This window comes from Neovison vison, chromosome 4, assembly GCF_020171115.1.
Source record: "Neovison vison isolate M4711 chromosome 4, ASM_NN_V1, whole genome shotgun sequence".
Taxonomy (NCBI): domain Eukaryota; kingdom Metazoa; phylum Chordata; class Mammalia; order Carnivora; family Mustelidae; genus Neogale; species Neogale vison.
The window spans coordinates 30,017,073-30,033,337 of NC_058094.1; the positions used below are offsets into that span (position 1 = coordinate 30,017,073).

General features: G+C 33.7%; 1 protein-coding gene across 1 annotated transcript in view; it reads right to left on the reverse strand.

Annotated features, from left to right (window-relative positions):
* The window catches only part of EMC2 (ER membrane protein complex subunit 2), a 42,832-nt gene that overhangs the window by 17,386 nt on the left and 9,181 nt on the right, over positions 1–16,265 (reverse strand). Inside the window, exons 4-7 of the mRNA XM_044245085.1 lie at positions 15,356–15,441; positions 9,856–9,913; positions 1,399–1,484; positions 1,191–1,250 (exon numbers count right to left, since the gene is read on the reverse strand). Coding sequence (XP_044101020.1) covers positions 1,191–1,250; positions 1,399–1,484; positions 9,856–9,913; positions 15,356–15,441 — 290 coding nt within the window. The remainder of the gene's footprint in view (positions 1–1,190; positions 1,251–1,398; positions 1,485–9,855; positions 9,914–15,355; positions 15,442–16,265) is intronic.

Below are 16,265 nucleotides of genomic sequence, written 5' to 3' on the forward strand. Positions count from 1 at the left end.
CTGTATGTTAACTACACCAGAATAAAAATGAAAATAAATTTTGCAAAAAAGCTATGAAAAATGGAAACATTACCATTTAAACCAAATGCACTACCCTCTCACATACATAAGAGAATCCTGAGTACATTTACATATGTGATCATATAACCATACATACATCTATAAGAACATGATTCAGGAAATAATTTCGTAATGGGAAAAAAAAAAAAATTTGACAGCCAGAGCACAGAAGAGAACTGAAGAATGGTTCCCAGAATACAGTGTACATTCATTAAATCACCGCTATTACTTTAGGTTTTACTAGACATATGCAGATAACTACCTTAATTCTCCATTTCACATTACACATAAAGCCCTTGGCAAAGGTAAGATATAGTATCTTTATTCTATTTTATTTCCTGGGTCAGCTATTTGTAGTATGAGAAAGACGTTAACTATTCATACACAATAAGAATATGCACATAAGAATCTGATTCTATTCCCTCAGAGAGAAGAAACGAAACAATGTGATATACTTCAGATTCAGAAGAACTAAGGGAAAAAAGAAGAAAATCCTGCCTGTAGATGGAGGTTAGCATTAATGCTGCACTATTAGAAAACTTGCACTAAGACAAGGCTAATCCTCTCACACTGGGATTTCCTCCTGTCACTGCATCAATAAAAAAGCTAACAAAAACATTAAATATCCAATAAGCAAGTTCCTACAGCATTCAACATTCTTGATTATTCTTGGTCTTTTGCCCAGGCAACAGAATGCTTCTACTTTGGAAGAGTTGATTCTCTTAATACTAAGGCTAATAAATGCATACAATTGACAGAATTTTTAAAACAGCAGGGAGTATAATACTCTTTGTATATTAGAACAATTTAGACTCTAAAAATTCACAATTTTGAATCACTAAAAATAGCCATATCTATTTTTCTAATGCAGGCCTTTCTACTCCCAAAGAATCCATCTGTATTTGGAAAGAAAAATTTCTCAAACAAAAATAATTTAGCAAATCACAAATGACCTAATTAAAGCAATTCACATATTATAACCAACCAATAAACTGATGATTTATTTTCATTCATTTTGTTCATTTAAAATGACACGATTCATAGCCTCTCTCCAATCTTTCAGAAACTATGTCTTCTGAACTTATAAAATAGTGATAAAAACTGCACTCCTAATAAAATTTACGACTTACTCATGTTCATTGATATAAAGTTCTGCAAGTTCATGCCAGGCTTCTTGGTCCCCAACAAATCTGGTGAGAGGAAAGGGGGAAAAAAAGTGTGTAGATATTCTGTAAATGAACAGCATGGAGGCAAAAAGGAAAATCAAATGCAAATTCCATTTTAATTAAAAAAGATTTATCAGAATAACAAAACACAATCCTCTTGTAAGACACTCACTGTTCCAGATACTCATTCAGTTCCCGAATGGCCTCCACATTTTTCCCCTGGGCTTTTCGAATGGCAATCTTACGCTTTCTTGCAGCCTATAGGTTGACATTAATAAAGGATTAGGCCCTCACGATTCCCTGGGTTTTTGTAAAGAAGGTAATTTGACTGTGCAAATTATTATCTCAATGCCAGTGAAATTCCATTGTAGAACTACTGCTTAGTGGGAGTTTATAAACATACCCCATGACATCCCACTGGGGAATTCAAACATTCCTTTAACAATCACATATGCTTTACTTTTGATGTACACAATGTATGCATCATTTCATTCAAATAAATAACCATCCAGATTCTGATAATTACAAGCCAGCAGGGAATCCTAATCTTTACTCAGCCTAAAGTCCTTTACTCTGTCTCATTCATAAGATTTGTATGTTAAGAGATAGAGGGATAGTGGAGATTAGGGGGGGAAAAAAAATCTCACCATGGCCACTTGAATGTCATTATAAAATCTAGCTCCTGATAACTTTTTTCAGTTTTAAGAGAAAAATATACCTGTAAACTTTTCAAGAATAACCCTGGACCTGAAAAAAAATATTTTATAAATAGACAAAACATGTAAACTTATATTTTAAAGTTTTTAAAATGATAAATACAAATATCAGTATCATTTAGTTATGCATTCATCAAATATGTACTGAATATCTGTTTGACAGGTACTATGCTAAACAATGAAAACATGCCAGGCTTCTTGGCATAGAGTCTCATGAGAAGAAGACACATCAAATAAAAAGACAATGATAGAGATATCTAGGGTGTCAAAGCAACACGGAGGAGAGCCTAATACAGGCTATGGCAGAATGGAGGAGGTGTAAGGGCTAGAAGCAAAGAGGGCCCCAGATGTGATACCTGTACTGAAACAGAAAGAACAAGCAGACATTAAAAAAACAAAAGAGGGAATTGTGTGAAGAAAAGGGCATAAAATGGAGGAGCACAGAACAAAGGCAAAGAAGACAGCAACAGTGTGTAATCAAGACTATCCACTTTAGGATGCAATTAACGGACTGGAGGGGCACCATATCAATATTAAATTTCTATCTCTTTCATCTCTGTTTAATTCAGTGCAGATAGCTAAGCAATAAAACAAACAAAAGCTATAGCTAAGTTAAGTTTATTAATTATGAACATGGTTGTTATTGTTTTACATAATACACACTTCACGAAATGCAGACAAGGGAAGTAAAATGAATGGGGCCTCTTTAGACAAATGGAACTACCTATCATGGGTGAAAAGGGTGGGGGTTTGGCGCTGAAGAAGTGAAAAGTCAGAAAATCAGAGAGAATCAAGAGACTCCCAATAAACAAGACAAAGAGGGGTATTTATAACAAGGATAACAACATTTTGGCAATAAAAAATGAAATGTGTCAAAAATGTATATCCTTGATTATTCAGCTCATGCCAAAGGCCTATCACAATGCCTGCCAAATGGTAGGTACTCAAACATTTTTGGATTAATTTCACTATGTATAACAATGAAAGTGCCATAATAAATGTACTACTAAAAAGCCTCAAGAATTCAGAAAGTAGAAGAAAAGCTCTAAAAGTAACTCAATCCTAAAGACTTTAAAAAGAATATTGGATTTCAAATGAGAGCCTTCTCCCAAGTCTTTCTGAAAATAGGTGGATAAATTAACATATAATTTCAATTAAATATAATAAATATAATATAAATTAAATATATGATATAAATTAAGAAACTAATTTCTTTTGGATATAGCATATCTAATTTCACCAATCCAATATCATCTGAAATGTATTTGACTCTTTATGCCTTTCATTTATGATACTACTACTACTTATTCTATAGACAACATGGTAGAACAGAGTCCACATTTTAAAATAAAAAAGATAAGATACAAATCCCAACTCTTGGCACTTACCAGCTTTCTAACCAAAGGTGAAAATACTACCGCATCTGACATAAGAACCAATTTTTATTTATGATGATAATTTTAAATGAGCATTAAGCAGGGATTTCATCTGGCCGAGATGGAATCAAATTTACCCCATTGCCTAAACCAACGGAAGAATTAAATATCTGAAATAATATTTAAGGCACAGGACACCAGGCAACACAGAACAGTGACCTCTGAGAGGTTGGATGAGTCCTATTTTTATTGCCCTGGCTCACTGCTTTGAGAGAGTTTCAGGGTCCTGTGCAAGAAGAGAAAATCAGGTTGAGTAAAGTGAGCTCTGTGAGTTGAGGAAAAGGAGCTGAGAGCCAGGAAGATCAAAGGCTAGAGTTTGTAGACACAGCATGAGAGAAGAAAGAATACAGAAAAAAAAAACTCTCTATTTCCCCTGAATCTCAAGGGCTTCCCTTGATTACTCAGCTTTGTATTGATCAGTGCATGTGTGTGAAAAAACTACCCAAAGCCAAGGAAAGAACCACCAGAAAGGTTTAAGCGTAAGTGTGTGGAGCTCACACAGGGCTCGGAATAGTGCCTCTTCCTACCAACCAGACTGGAAAATGCCATGATTCCTGTAGCACTGGCAAGAGTATCCAGAAGGATGTAATGGGGAATAACTAGCTAGCCCTATAAGCCATTTCTGGACCTCTTTAACAGAGACCTAAAAGGATCAAATTGTTTTGAGGGTTTTTTTTTTTTAAGATTTTACTTATCTGACAGATATCACAAGTAGGCAGAGAGGCAGGCCGAGAGAGAGGAAGGGAAGCAGGCTCCCTGCTGAGCAGAGAGCCAGATGTGGGCTCAATCCCAGGACCCTGGGATCATGACCTGAGCCGAAGACAGAGGCCTTAACCCACTGAGCCACCCAGGTGCCCCTCAAGTAACTTAATTAACACCCCACAAGAAAGCTCAAGAACATCTTTTGGGAATATAAAAATGGAAAGAAGCAAAGTAAATTTTTGAAGATGACAGTTTTGTTCACTATCTTGACTCTGATGATGGTGTCACTGGTGCATCCAAACATAAAACTTAGCAAATTGCACACCCTACTTAAATATATATTCTTTAACAATTATTTATCATAATAGTTTTAAAATAGTATTCATTGGACTAAATGGTAAAGAGAGTCTTGAATATTTATCAATTTCTATTTATTTAATTCTTATAGTTTTTTTCCTGTAAAATATGCCAATGTTCTGAATTTTTCTAAATGTCTTGTTTGGATCAAACTTTGCAAATGTCAGTTTAAGTCTTAAAAATGAAAACTGTTTCACATTTTATAAGTGATTTTAGTAACAGAGTTAGAATTCCTATTATAAAATATAAAATATTAATGCCACAAATCATCAAACTTGCTACATGCCTTCTGTAACCTTATGTACAATAGGGCTAGCCACCAATTCTTTCTGAAACTCTGGTCAGATCTTAAAAAATAAACTACATGGTTGGTGGGGGGAAGGTATACTACTTAGGAAAGGATTAAAGGATTAAGGTCTACCAGCAAAATACAGACTACAGTCTCTCCCTACTGCAGATGCTGGGACCCAGAAAGAAACAGACCCTTGGCCAACAGAAGGAAAACAGTGTTCTGAGTTCTTTCAGGCATTCTAAAAGCATCTTCTCCCTTGCCACAGAGGCAATTACATCTAATTCTAAAACAAAATTTCAAATATTTGATAAATCACAATAGGCAGCTAACAATTCAAGGTAAAATCTGACCTTTCTGAAATATGAAATTCACCTAAAAAGACAGTAATTATCATACCTGCTTCTGAAAAGTAATCATTCAACAAGTATTCACTGCAGACCTACTATATGCTAGACATTAGTTCATGCAACAGACATATTTTCCCTCAAGAAGCTTTCAAAGGAAGAAGAGCCTACTTTTATTTTAAAAGCAAGCAAACAAAAACTGACTGGTGCTTAGGCAAGCTAAGGGATGAAAGCTCAGTGAGCCTAATTAAATATTTGACTTTCACAGGTTAATGACTAAAATTTTCACATTTGAGAGTTAACCTTCTAAAACCACTCATGGCTAAATAATTATAATTGCTTGTGTACTTTCACTGCAAAATATTCTTTCATCCATTCCCTATCCCTTCCAATTCCACTTGTCCTAGGTTTAGACTCCCATAATCTCTGGCCTAGGACAGGACAGCCTCCAAATTACAAATTATTTCAACTCTGCACCTCCTTCACTATCTCCCATATTATTACCAAAGTTATTTCTAAAAATATCTGGTGGTATTTCCCCAATCAAAATTTGACTATTGTCCATTTTTTTTCTTTTTAGAGAGCACAAGCAAATATGTGAGAAAGGGGGGTGGGGCAGAGAGAGAGAGAATTTTTTTTTTTTTAAAGATTTTATTTATTTATTTGATAGGGAGAAATCATAAGTAGATGGAGAGGCAGGCAGAGAGAGAGAGAGGGAAGCAGGCTCCCTGCTGAGCAGAGAGCCCGACGCGGGACTCGATCCCAGGACCCTGGGATCATGACCTGAGCCGAAGGCAGCGGCTTAACCCACTGAGCCACCCAGGCGCCCGAGAGAGAGAGAATCTTAAGCAGGCTCCATGCTCAGAGCCTGATACAGGGCTTGACCACACAACCCTCAGATCATGACATGAGCCAAAATCAAGAGTTGGATGCCCAGTGGACTGAGAGCCACCCAGGCGCCCCATTCATTGTCCATTTTCCAAGAATAAAAATTAAATTCTGAAGTGTCAACATACCAGGTTGTTCACAAACATAGGTCATCTTGTTGAATCTCCAGTCACTTTGTACAATGAACCAATTCAGAGGTATAAAATATTGTTCCTCAGAACCCCAATTTTTCTCAGAGGTCAATGAGTAGAGAAGAAGGGAGACGTTAACTATGTAGAATACCAGAACCATGCCCTTTCTTCAATAAGAACAGAAATAAAATTTCATTTGAAAAACATATTAAAGGAGGCAGTTCAGAAAGAGAAATACAAATGGCCTTTTAAGCATATTAAAAGATATTCAACATCACTCATAATGCAAATTGTAACAAGATGATGTTTTTTACCAATTACACTGGCAAAGGTTAAAAACAAAAAAGTTGATAATCTACCTTGCTGGGGAATGCAGGAGAAGCAGCACTCTCGTACATCACAGAAATGAATATGGATGGCTAGAAAGCCTTTGTGGAAGGAAATCTGGTGACATCTATCAAAATTTAAAATGCATGGACCTCCAGAATTAGATTCCAGAGTAGGAATCCAACGTACAAATGACATTCACTGCAACACTGTTTCTGGGAGGAAGATACCAAAATCAACCTAAGATTTCATCAAGGGGGACTTACTTCAAGAAATTGTTTTTCAACAAACTAGTTTTCATATATCACACAACACAACACTATATAGCTATTCAGAGGATGATCTAAGGATGTACTAACATATACCATGATCTTTACAAAGACTGCAAGGTAGAATATGCCACCATTTGCATTTCCAACAGTGTTCTCTGTCAAAAGGGACAAACATGCATATTTGTGTGCTCACAAGGGAAAAATCTCTGGAATACGTAAGAAACTGCTAACGATGTTTGCCTAAGTGAAGCAGGATCTGGGATCAGGAGTGAGAAGACAGACTTATTTTTTCACCATATATTCTTTTGTATTGTTTGTTTGTAATTTTTAACACGGGTATGTATTATGTTTCCAAAAAATGTTTCACAATCTTTCAAAAACAGATGTTTTCCCCATATATATTATTTTATATATAAATTTTCATATAAAGTCCATTTCGGCACCCTCCTTAAAGAAAATTCAAAAACTTCCTTTCTAATCACTTCATTCTTTCTTCCCTAGGTAGACTTTTTACTTAACTAGTGCCAAGGGTTCATTCATGAGATACGAAGACTTTCCCCGGTCCATTATCTTTGCTTCCTTTCAACCACACTCATCTTTCAAAGTTTGCAAGGCTCAAAAATTACACAGTAAGTGACTAAGAATTTAACAGTCTATTTTCAAAGTCTATAACCTGTTCACTACATCACTCTGCATCCCTAACACAGTCAAGCTGATGTCTGATTTGTTCTACTATTTCTAGCACCAAGCACACTGTAAGCACTCAACAAATGTTTTTTTAGAGGATTAATAAATGCATGGGAGAGGGAATGAGAGCTTCCTAAAGCCTGAATGAACAACCTCACTTCTATACAGATATCTAGAAACACAGAGGCACAAGACCAACAACAGAGTCATATGATCTCTTTTATACAACGCGAAGAACTACAGTGTAAAAGTTTGAATTATAACTATCAATGAGGGTGAAACTAGACTTTCCCACCTTTGAGGTAATACTTTACAGTTGCTTTGAAAAAAGAAACTGTGATGTCTACCTTTATTCTTAGCAACACCAATATTCCGGTGGCTCATGAGAGATACTCAATAAACATTTACAGAAGGACAGAAGACACTAAGAGGACATCAGATAAAGATAATATTTAATGAAAGAATAATACATTTCTTAAACCTGAATTTAGTCACCTTGTTTTAAAACGTTTACCTAGCAACTAAGGAACTTAGTTACTGCCACTTCATACATGGTTGATAAATGAAACCATTTGGGTTTTTCTTTTAGTCAATCTTAGAGCCACAGAATATGGAAAATATTATAAATAGAAAAATAATTATATATTATCTTAGATCCTGAAAAAGTGAAATAACTTATTAAAAATATCTTCAACTTAAACTGACATTGAAGTAAAATGTTTGACTCCTAATTCCAAGAGAATAAATCAAAAGCTATTGATTCTTAACCTAGTACTTAAAAAAAAAAAAAAAAGAAACAGAAACCTTTTTCAGAAACTTGATTTCATATTTTCAATATTTAGCTACATGAAAAATGAATACCTTTGAAATTGTAGTGAAGTCTTAACAAGTAAGTACATAAAAAAACATTCAGAAAAAGAAAAATGATTAGGACAGTTAAGATTAAAAAATAGCTAAAACCTTTCCGATTTTAACTCTTTTATTGGAAATATGTAGCTAAACTAACAGAAGCTCTATTTTTGATTTTTGATTTTGTTTTTTTTTTGTAATGAGTAGGCCTGCAGCTCTGTCAAAACTTTTCCCTTGCTATTCAAATATCTACCTCTACCTCACCCACCCTACACCTTCCCCACCACACCCACCAAAGACCTAGGAAGTTCCCAGAGGACATTTCCCTGGGATGGGATAACATTAAAAGCAAAAATCTAAACCATTTTACCATATATATTTATATATATATATATATATATATATATAAAATATTGTCTAAATTACATAGTATGGTGGTATATGTGCATATATATATATATATATATATATATATATACATACATACACACAGTGTGGTGGTATGGATATATATACATACCACCATACTATATACATACCACCACACTATGTAATTTACACAACATTACTTATCAATTGTATCTTAATAAAGTTGAAAACAGACTACCATTTAAGCAACAGATGTTAAGTATTACCAGAGTATCAGAAAGGATAAGTAGAGATCAGCATCTTATAGTCCACAATTATACATTAAATGACTTTTTACAAATGTGTATTTTTAATGAAACACCTGCCAAGTAAGAAAAAAACTTTCATGTGTTTGTGTTATGTTAATATAACAATATCTCTTTCTATAAAAGAAGAAACTCAAACTGGTTTTTGTTTAAAAATTTTAAAAATACGATTTTCTTTTAGTAGGCATATGTGTGCATGGACATAATGAAAAAAAAAAACATTAAAATGCCTGATATGTTATCTAAAATCTAACTTTTCACTGAGTAAAAGGTAAGTCTGAAGAAGGCCATTATGCAAAAATAGTAAACTAAAATGTTCTCAAAACTAAAAAAATCTTCAGAGTATTTTTAAGACAAATATTGCTACATAAGTATATTTGGAACAAATAATCTGCCCAAATACTGATGTATTTGTTTAAATCAGGATAAAGTAAAGATGTATCTCATGGGAAACACAATATACGTATTTCTTCTTTACAAATTTATACATATATGTATATACATATACATGTATATTACAGATACATTTACATGTTCCTATCCAAGTAGAAGGCAGAAAAAAGCAAAATCAAATCAAAACACTTTTATTAATTCCATATACTAACTACTATCATGATTTCTTTCATTTTTCATTGAGAACTAAAATATAACTACCCAAAAAAGTTATTTTATCATAAACCTCAAAATATTACAAAACTACTGAGCTCTGCTGGTGTTTATTACAAACACATAGAATTATTTCTTTCTAAATTCCCACTAGTTTCTAATAAGATATCCTATGAGTCAAATTTCACTCAAGAGTGTTAGATCTATTTTAAAAATGTGGCTCAAGATAAAGAATTTAAAAAGATAAAACTGGTATCATATGTATTTTTCCATTATTTTAAAAACTGAATTAATTTCTCTTTTTAAACCAAAATTTAAATAATCTTCAGGACAATTCAGTTTACTTACAGTGTTAGTTGGATCTTCTTGTAAAATTCTATCATATAGTTGTATAGCATCATCATATCTATTTAAAAAGAAAAAAAAATTCAAGAATCATTACTTCAAATTTTAGTGACAAATAGTAAATACAGAAAAAGATCAAACTGGCAGGACTTTAAATGCATTTACAATTACAATCCAAGTAGCTTCTGATGTTCACATAACAGTATATATTTGCTACCGTATCATTTTTTACAAAAAAATTCATGTATAAGGAAGGTATTTATAGAAAAACTTACTTCAAAAATATGATTCAAGAATAACAACAAAAAAAGAGATAAACAAAAATGCACTGATTCTATTTCGCCTAAATAGAAAGGTTAAAATTAGCAACACAGATACCTTTGTGGTCCTACGTATGCCTAGAACTACAGTAAATAAAGCATCAGAACAAGTTTAATTTTAACAAACAAATTCACAAGGAAATGACCTGTGATTTAATTCTCCTTTATTGAATACTTATGATAGCTTTTCTTAGTTGAGCTGGTTCAGTTCAATTCATTAAGCACCTGTTAAATATATACCAGCAATACACTCTGCTGGGTTACGATCTTATAAAGGAAATTGTTAACAATTTATCAATGAGAAAAAAAAAATTTTTTTCAGCATATGTCTAACAAGGCAAAATAAACATTATGCGACAGGGAATGAAGGGGAAGGATATATCAGAAATCACATAAAGAACATCATATACTCTTGTATATTTGGGAATCTTGTTTAGGGTATAAGGAAATAACTGATTCTGAAATTCCTTCCTTATATATCCAAAACCCCAACTCTATTCCAATCAATTTCTCCATTTCTAGACATAGATCTTTAAAGAAAACAAAAAACAATGTTCAAAAATTTTTACAGCAATGTTTCTAAAGCTAGAAGCAACAGCTATATTCTTGAGATCTAGTCATAAGTTTCCTAAGAGAATTTTTAATTTTATATTTTTCTCTTATTGATATTCAATATATGAATATTCTACATCATAATTACCTTTTAACTGAATACTGCCCCACAATTATAGTGCCCAAGCCTCTTTGTGATTATGATCATGCTAGTAGGTAAGAATATTTTAACTATAGCAGACAACTGAGAAAAATAAAAGCAGACTTAATTTGTAAATGTGTTCATACCATATGAAGGCCAAACAGCATCACTACACACTAAGTCAATCAGAGTTGGGTAGTTCAAAAAATTAGTTTGGACCTCAAATACATGGTAATATAGAAAGTATGTTAGCCTCAAAGAAACCTGCAACTAAATGGGGAAACCTAAAATAAAATCACTTAATATTAATAAAACAAAACAATGAAGTATATAAATAAGGTCAAAATAAATGTTATATAGCAGGGGTTCTCACATGACACAGTACGTGAGAATCCCCTGGGAATCTTTTCCAACTACATAACCTCTGGCAAACACACTGGGAATAACAGAAGATGGTAGGAAACCATTCATTTCATTAATATAATGATAACCTGAGTTTTAATAGTTTTCTAGGTTTGGGGACATTTTATTAGAAAACCTACATTCTTTTTATAGTCATTCAGAGAATATACATATAGGGGTACCTGGGTGGCTCAGTCACTTAAGCATCTGCCTTCACCTCAGGTCATGATCTCTGGGTCCTGGGATCAAGCCTTGTGTCAGAATCCCTGCTCAGCAGAATTTGCTTCTCCTTCTCCCTCTGCCCTCTCTCCAGCTTATGCGCTCTCTCTCCCTCAAATAAATAGATAAAATCTTTAAAAAAAACTATACAAGTAAAGCATTAATACCTCATCTTATATTTAAATATATTTGTTTTACTGTAACTAAAAAATAGTAAGTTCTATAAAAACTGACTATATGGTTAATTTTTCTGTGTGTGATATATCAACTTGACTAGCCATATGGTGTCAAGATTAAATATTATTCCTGGGTATATCTAAGGATGTTTCCAGGTGAGATTAGCATTTGAATCTGTGGACACAGTGAAACAGCCTTCCCCAATGTGGGTGGACATTACCCAACTCCCTGAGAGCTTGAATAAAACAACTGCAGCACAAAGAGTTATTCACCCCTTTCTACTGCCTCACTACTTGAGCTGGGACATCTCATCTCATCTTCTGCCCTCCATCTGGAATTTATACCATCGACTCCCTTGGTTCTCAGGCCTTTGGACTTGGATGCAGACTGAACTACAGCACTAATTCTAGGACTGCTCAGCCCCCATAACTGCTTCATAATAAATCTTTCCCTATATATCCTCCCTCCCTCCTCTTACCCCTATATATGTACAGCAATATCCTCTTAGTTCTGTTTCTTCAGAGAATCCTAATACACTGAAGGTCCTCAAGAATTTACCTCTAGCCAGCAATGTTCTCAAACCTACTTGTCTGTTTTCCTGCAGGGTTTCTTTTAAAAGAAGGATCTGGATTATACCCCCGACAAAGTGATCTCAGTGAAGTGGCAAGTAGGCAACTACGTATTTTTTTTAAAATGCCACAGATCACTCTAATTCACACAACTATGCATGAGAATCAATCATTAATGGTCCTGTGTCATGAAGACACATAGTATTCACTCTGTTGGAAAAAAAAACCCAGCAAAACCTTACTGAGTAAAATGACTACATCAGTTTCAATGAAAGTGTAAGGCTTAAAGAATAAGAGTTCGGTAAGTGTCTTAGGACACTTGATTTAAGAATAAACTATTGTTACCATATCAATTTTTTTGTATGGTTGGAAGGTGGGTAGAGAGTAACTATTAAAATGTGTGCTTTGAGAACAAGTACCTCTCAAACCTTTACAAGTTAATTTTAAAAATCATTCATCTTAGCACTGGGTGCTACATGCAACTAATAAATCACTGAATACTACATCAAAAACTAATGATGTACTTTATGTTGGCTAACTGAATTTAAATAAGTGAAAAAAAGGAAAAAAATCATTCATTTTGGACATTTTGGACTCTGGAATTTGTTTGGCTATTCACACATTTTAAGAATGGTCTAGAAATTTTTTTTTTCCTTCTTTCCTTTCCTTTTCATTTCCTTCTGTTCTTTGATTCAAATTACTTCCAGCTAACCTAAAATAATATTTTATTTCTTTTTCTTTATGCTTTTCACTTGCTTACAGAGATGATCCTTTGAGATTAAACTGTACATATACACAAACACAATAAACCAAAAGATAAGGAATAAAGGGATTAAGAAAAATTATATCAGTACATTCTACTTATTAAAAGCTACTATTAACTGAGGTACAAATTAACTCTGTCTTACCTAAAACATCAAACTAAAACACTGATGAAAGAAACTGAGAAAAATCAAAAGATATTCATGCTCATGGATTGGAAGAATACTGGTAACACTTTCATACTACCTAAAGTAATGTAAAGATTCTGTACAATCCCTATCAAAATTCCAATGGCATTTCCCACAGAACTAGAACAATCCCAAAATTTGCATGGAACCACAAAAAAACCCTAAATATCCAAAGCCATCTGAGAAATAAGAACAAGGCTGGAAACATCACACTCCTTGTTTTCAAACTATTTATCACAATGGTATGGTAATCAAAACATTACGGTATTAGCATAACAACATAAATTAATGTAACATATAAATTAATGTAACAACAGGAAATCCAGACACAAACCCATGGCCAATTAATTTACAAAACAGAAGCTAAAAGCATACAATGGGAGAAGGATAGTTTCTTCAGTAAATGGTGTTGGGAAAACTGGACATGCAAAAAAATAAAACTAGGCCACCATCTTTATACCACACACAAAAATCAACTCAAAATGGATTAAAGACATCAACATTAAGACCTGAAATAGTAAAACTCCTAGAAGAAAACATAGATGGTAAGCTCTCTGATGCTAATCTCAGTGATGATTTTTTAGATTTGACACCAAGAACAAAAGCTAACAAGAGCAAAAATAAAGAAGTGTGACTATATCAAACTAAAAAGCTTCTGTACAACAAAGAAACATTCAACAAAATGAAAAAACCTATGGAATTGGAAAAAATATTTGCAAATCATCTGATAACTACAAATATTTGCTGAAGGGTAAATATCCAATACACATAAAAGATATCATACAATCAATGGCAATAAATAAATAAAAATCTAAGTAAAAAGAGGCAGAGGAACTGAACAGACACTTCCACGGAAGACATACAGATGGCAAACAGGTACATGAAAAGGTGTGAACATCAGTTATCAACAGGGAAACGAAAATAAAAACCACAAAGAGCTATTACCTCACACATAACAGAATGGCTATTATCAAAAAGACAAGACATAATAAGTGTTGGCAAGGATACAAAGAAAAGAAAACCCTTGTGCATTGCTGATGGGAGTGTAAATTGGCATAGACACTATGGAGGTCCCTTAAAAAATTCAAAATAGAACAACCATTTGATCCAACATTTCCACTTCTGGGTATTTAACCAAAGGAAACAAAATCACTATCTTGAAAAGGTATTTCCAAGCTCATGTTCACTGCAGCATTATTTGCAGTAACCAATACATGGAAACAACCTAAGTGCCCACTGACAGACAAGCGGATAAAGGAGTCTGATATAATGGAATATTATTCAGCCATAAAAGAGAAAAAAATTCTGTCATTTATGACAACAACCCTTGAGGGCATATGCTAAATATAATAGAGAAAGACAAATACTACAAGATCTCACTCATATGTGGAAAAGAACATAAACTCATAGATACAGAAAACAGATTAGTGGCTGCCAGAGGTGGGCGACGGAGGTGGGCAAAACAGGTAACAGTGCTCAAAAGGTACAAATTTCCAGTTATAAAGTAAGTCCTGGGTACAGCATAGTTACCATAGTTAACAATACTGTGTTGTGTACCTGAAAGTTGCTAAAAGAATAAATCTTAAAAGTTCTCATAAGAAAAAAATTTTAACAACGTATGGTGATGGATGTCAACTAAACTTACTGTGGTAATAATCATTTCACAATATACAGAGATATCAAATCATGTTATATACCTGAAACTAATACAATGTCAATTATATCTCATTTAAAAACGTAACTTCTATACCTTGAATACCTGAAAGGGTAGCACACATATGTCATTACAAATTCCCAAAACAACCCTGATAAGTTGGTGATATTCTCATTTTGCAGAGGAATAAGGCTAAAAGGCTTAAATAAGTTAAATAATGTGCCAGATAAACAATTAATAAATCCTAGAAAGAGGATATAAAACCAACCCTTACTGCAAAACATGATCCCATTTCACTAGGCCAGAGATAGTAAATGAATTGTGCTCCAATGTCAAATCCTATGTATTGGGAGTAATTGGCAAGATTTATGCTGAGAAGCACTCTGGCACTATTCTGAAGCTCAGTAGCAAAAACTCTTACACAATTAATGATGCTGTCATGGGGGTAGGAAGACCTATATCTAGGCCCCATGTTTGCCATTTTAAATGGGATTATACTGTTCCTAAAATTCAGTTACCTTTCCATGGCTTCAAATCTCATGCCAGTTAGTCTCTTGACTCTGTGACTGCCAGGGAACTGTCTTCTCAACTCCTGAAGACAAAACTGTAAAAATAATTGGTAAAAAAGACTTAAGGAGTAGTGATCACATTACATACACCAAGTGGGTTACAAGGAATGGTCTAGATAGTCTTCAGTATATCTTCTTAAATCATTTCATTAGCGTACTCTAACATGAAGTGAAATTAATTAGTAATGAATAATGGGGTAAAAGAAGAACTCTGAAATGGGAGCAACAATTAGTTCTCTGAAGTGGGAGCAACAATTAGTTCTCAAGACTGATCATGATATTAACTGGGAAAATAAGCAGATCATGGGATACACTAATAACTCTTCAGATACTGCCATATTACTCCTCCTTCACAATTGCTTCCATAATGTATTAGGCCCAACTTAAACATTTATAATTTCCTGACCTTTAGTTTCTATTATCTAAGCATTCTCTTGATAAAAATTAAGCTCTTTGACAGTACTTTCAAGTCCCGCAAATACTATAACACTGTATGCCCTGTTGAAATCATGTATTAATCAGTTATTTTGTCAGTACACATACCAGGATTTGGGGTCATAAAACACAGACACCAAATCTATAGATTGCTAATCTCCTTTGGGAGATATCCATAATTCACCCATCAACTTCAATAAATAAATATTTTGAGCACCAACCAAGTTCTTAGCAACATATGAGAATTTTAAGAGTCTTGGAAGCACTAGAAATGTTAAGGATTATAAAAATGGTCCATTCTAGTGCCCAAAAGCATAAGTGACAAAAAAAAATACCTTTCACAAATGAAGATACTATTAATTAGTAATAAAGTTACAACATGATCTTGGAAGTACAGCTTCCAAGTATGTTGCTAAAAATCTGC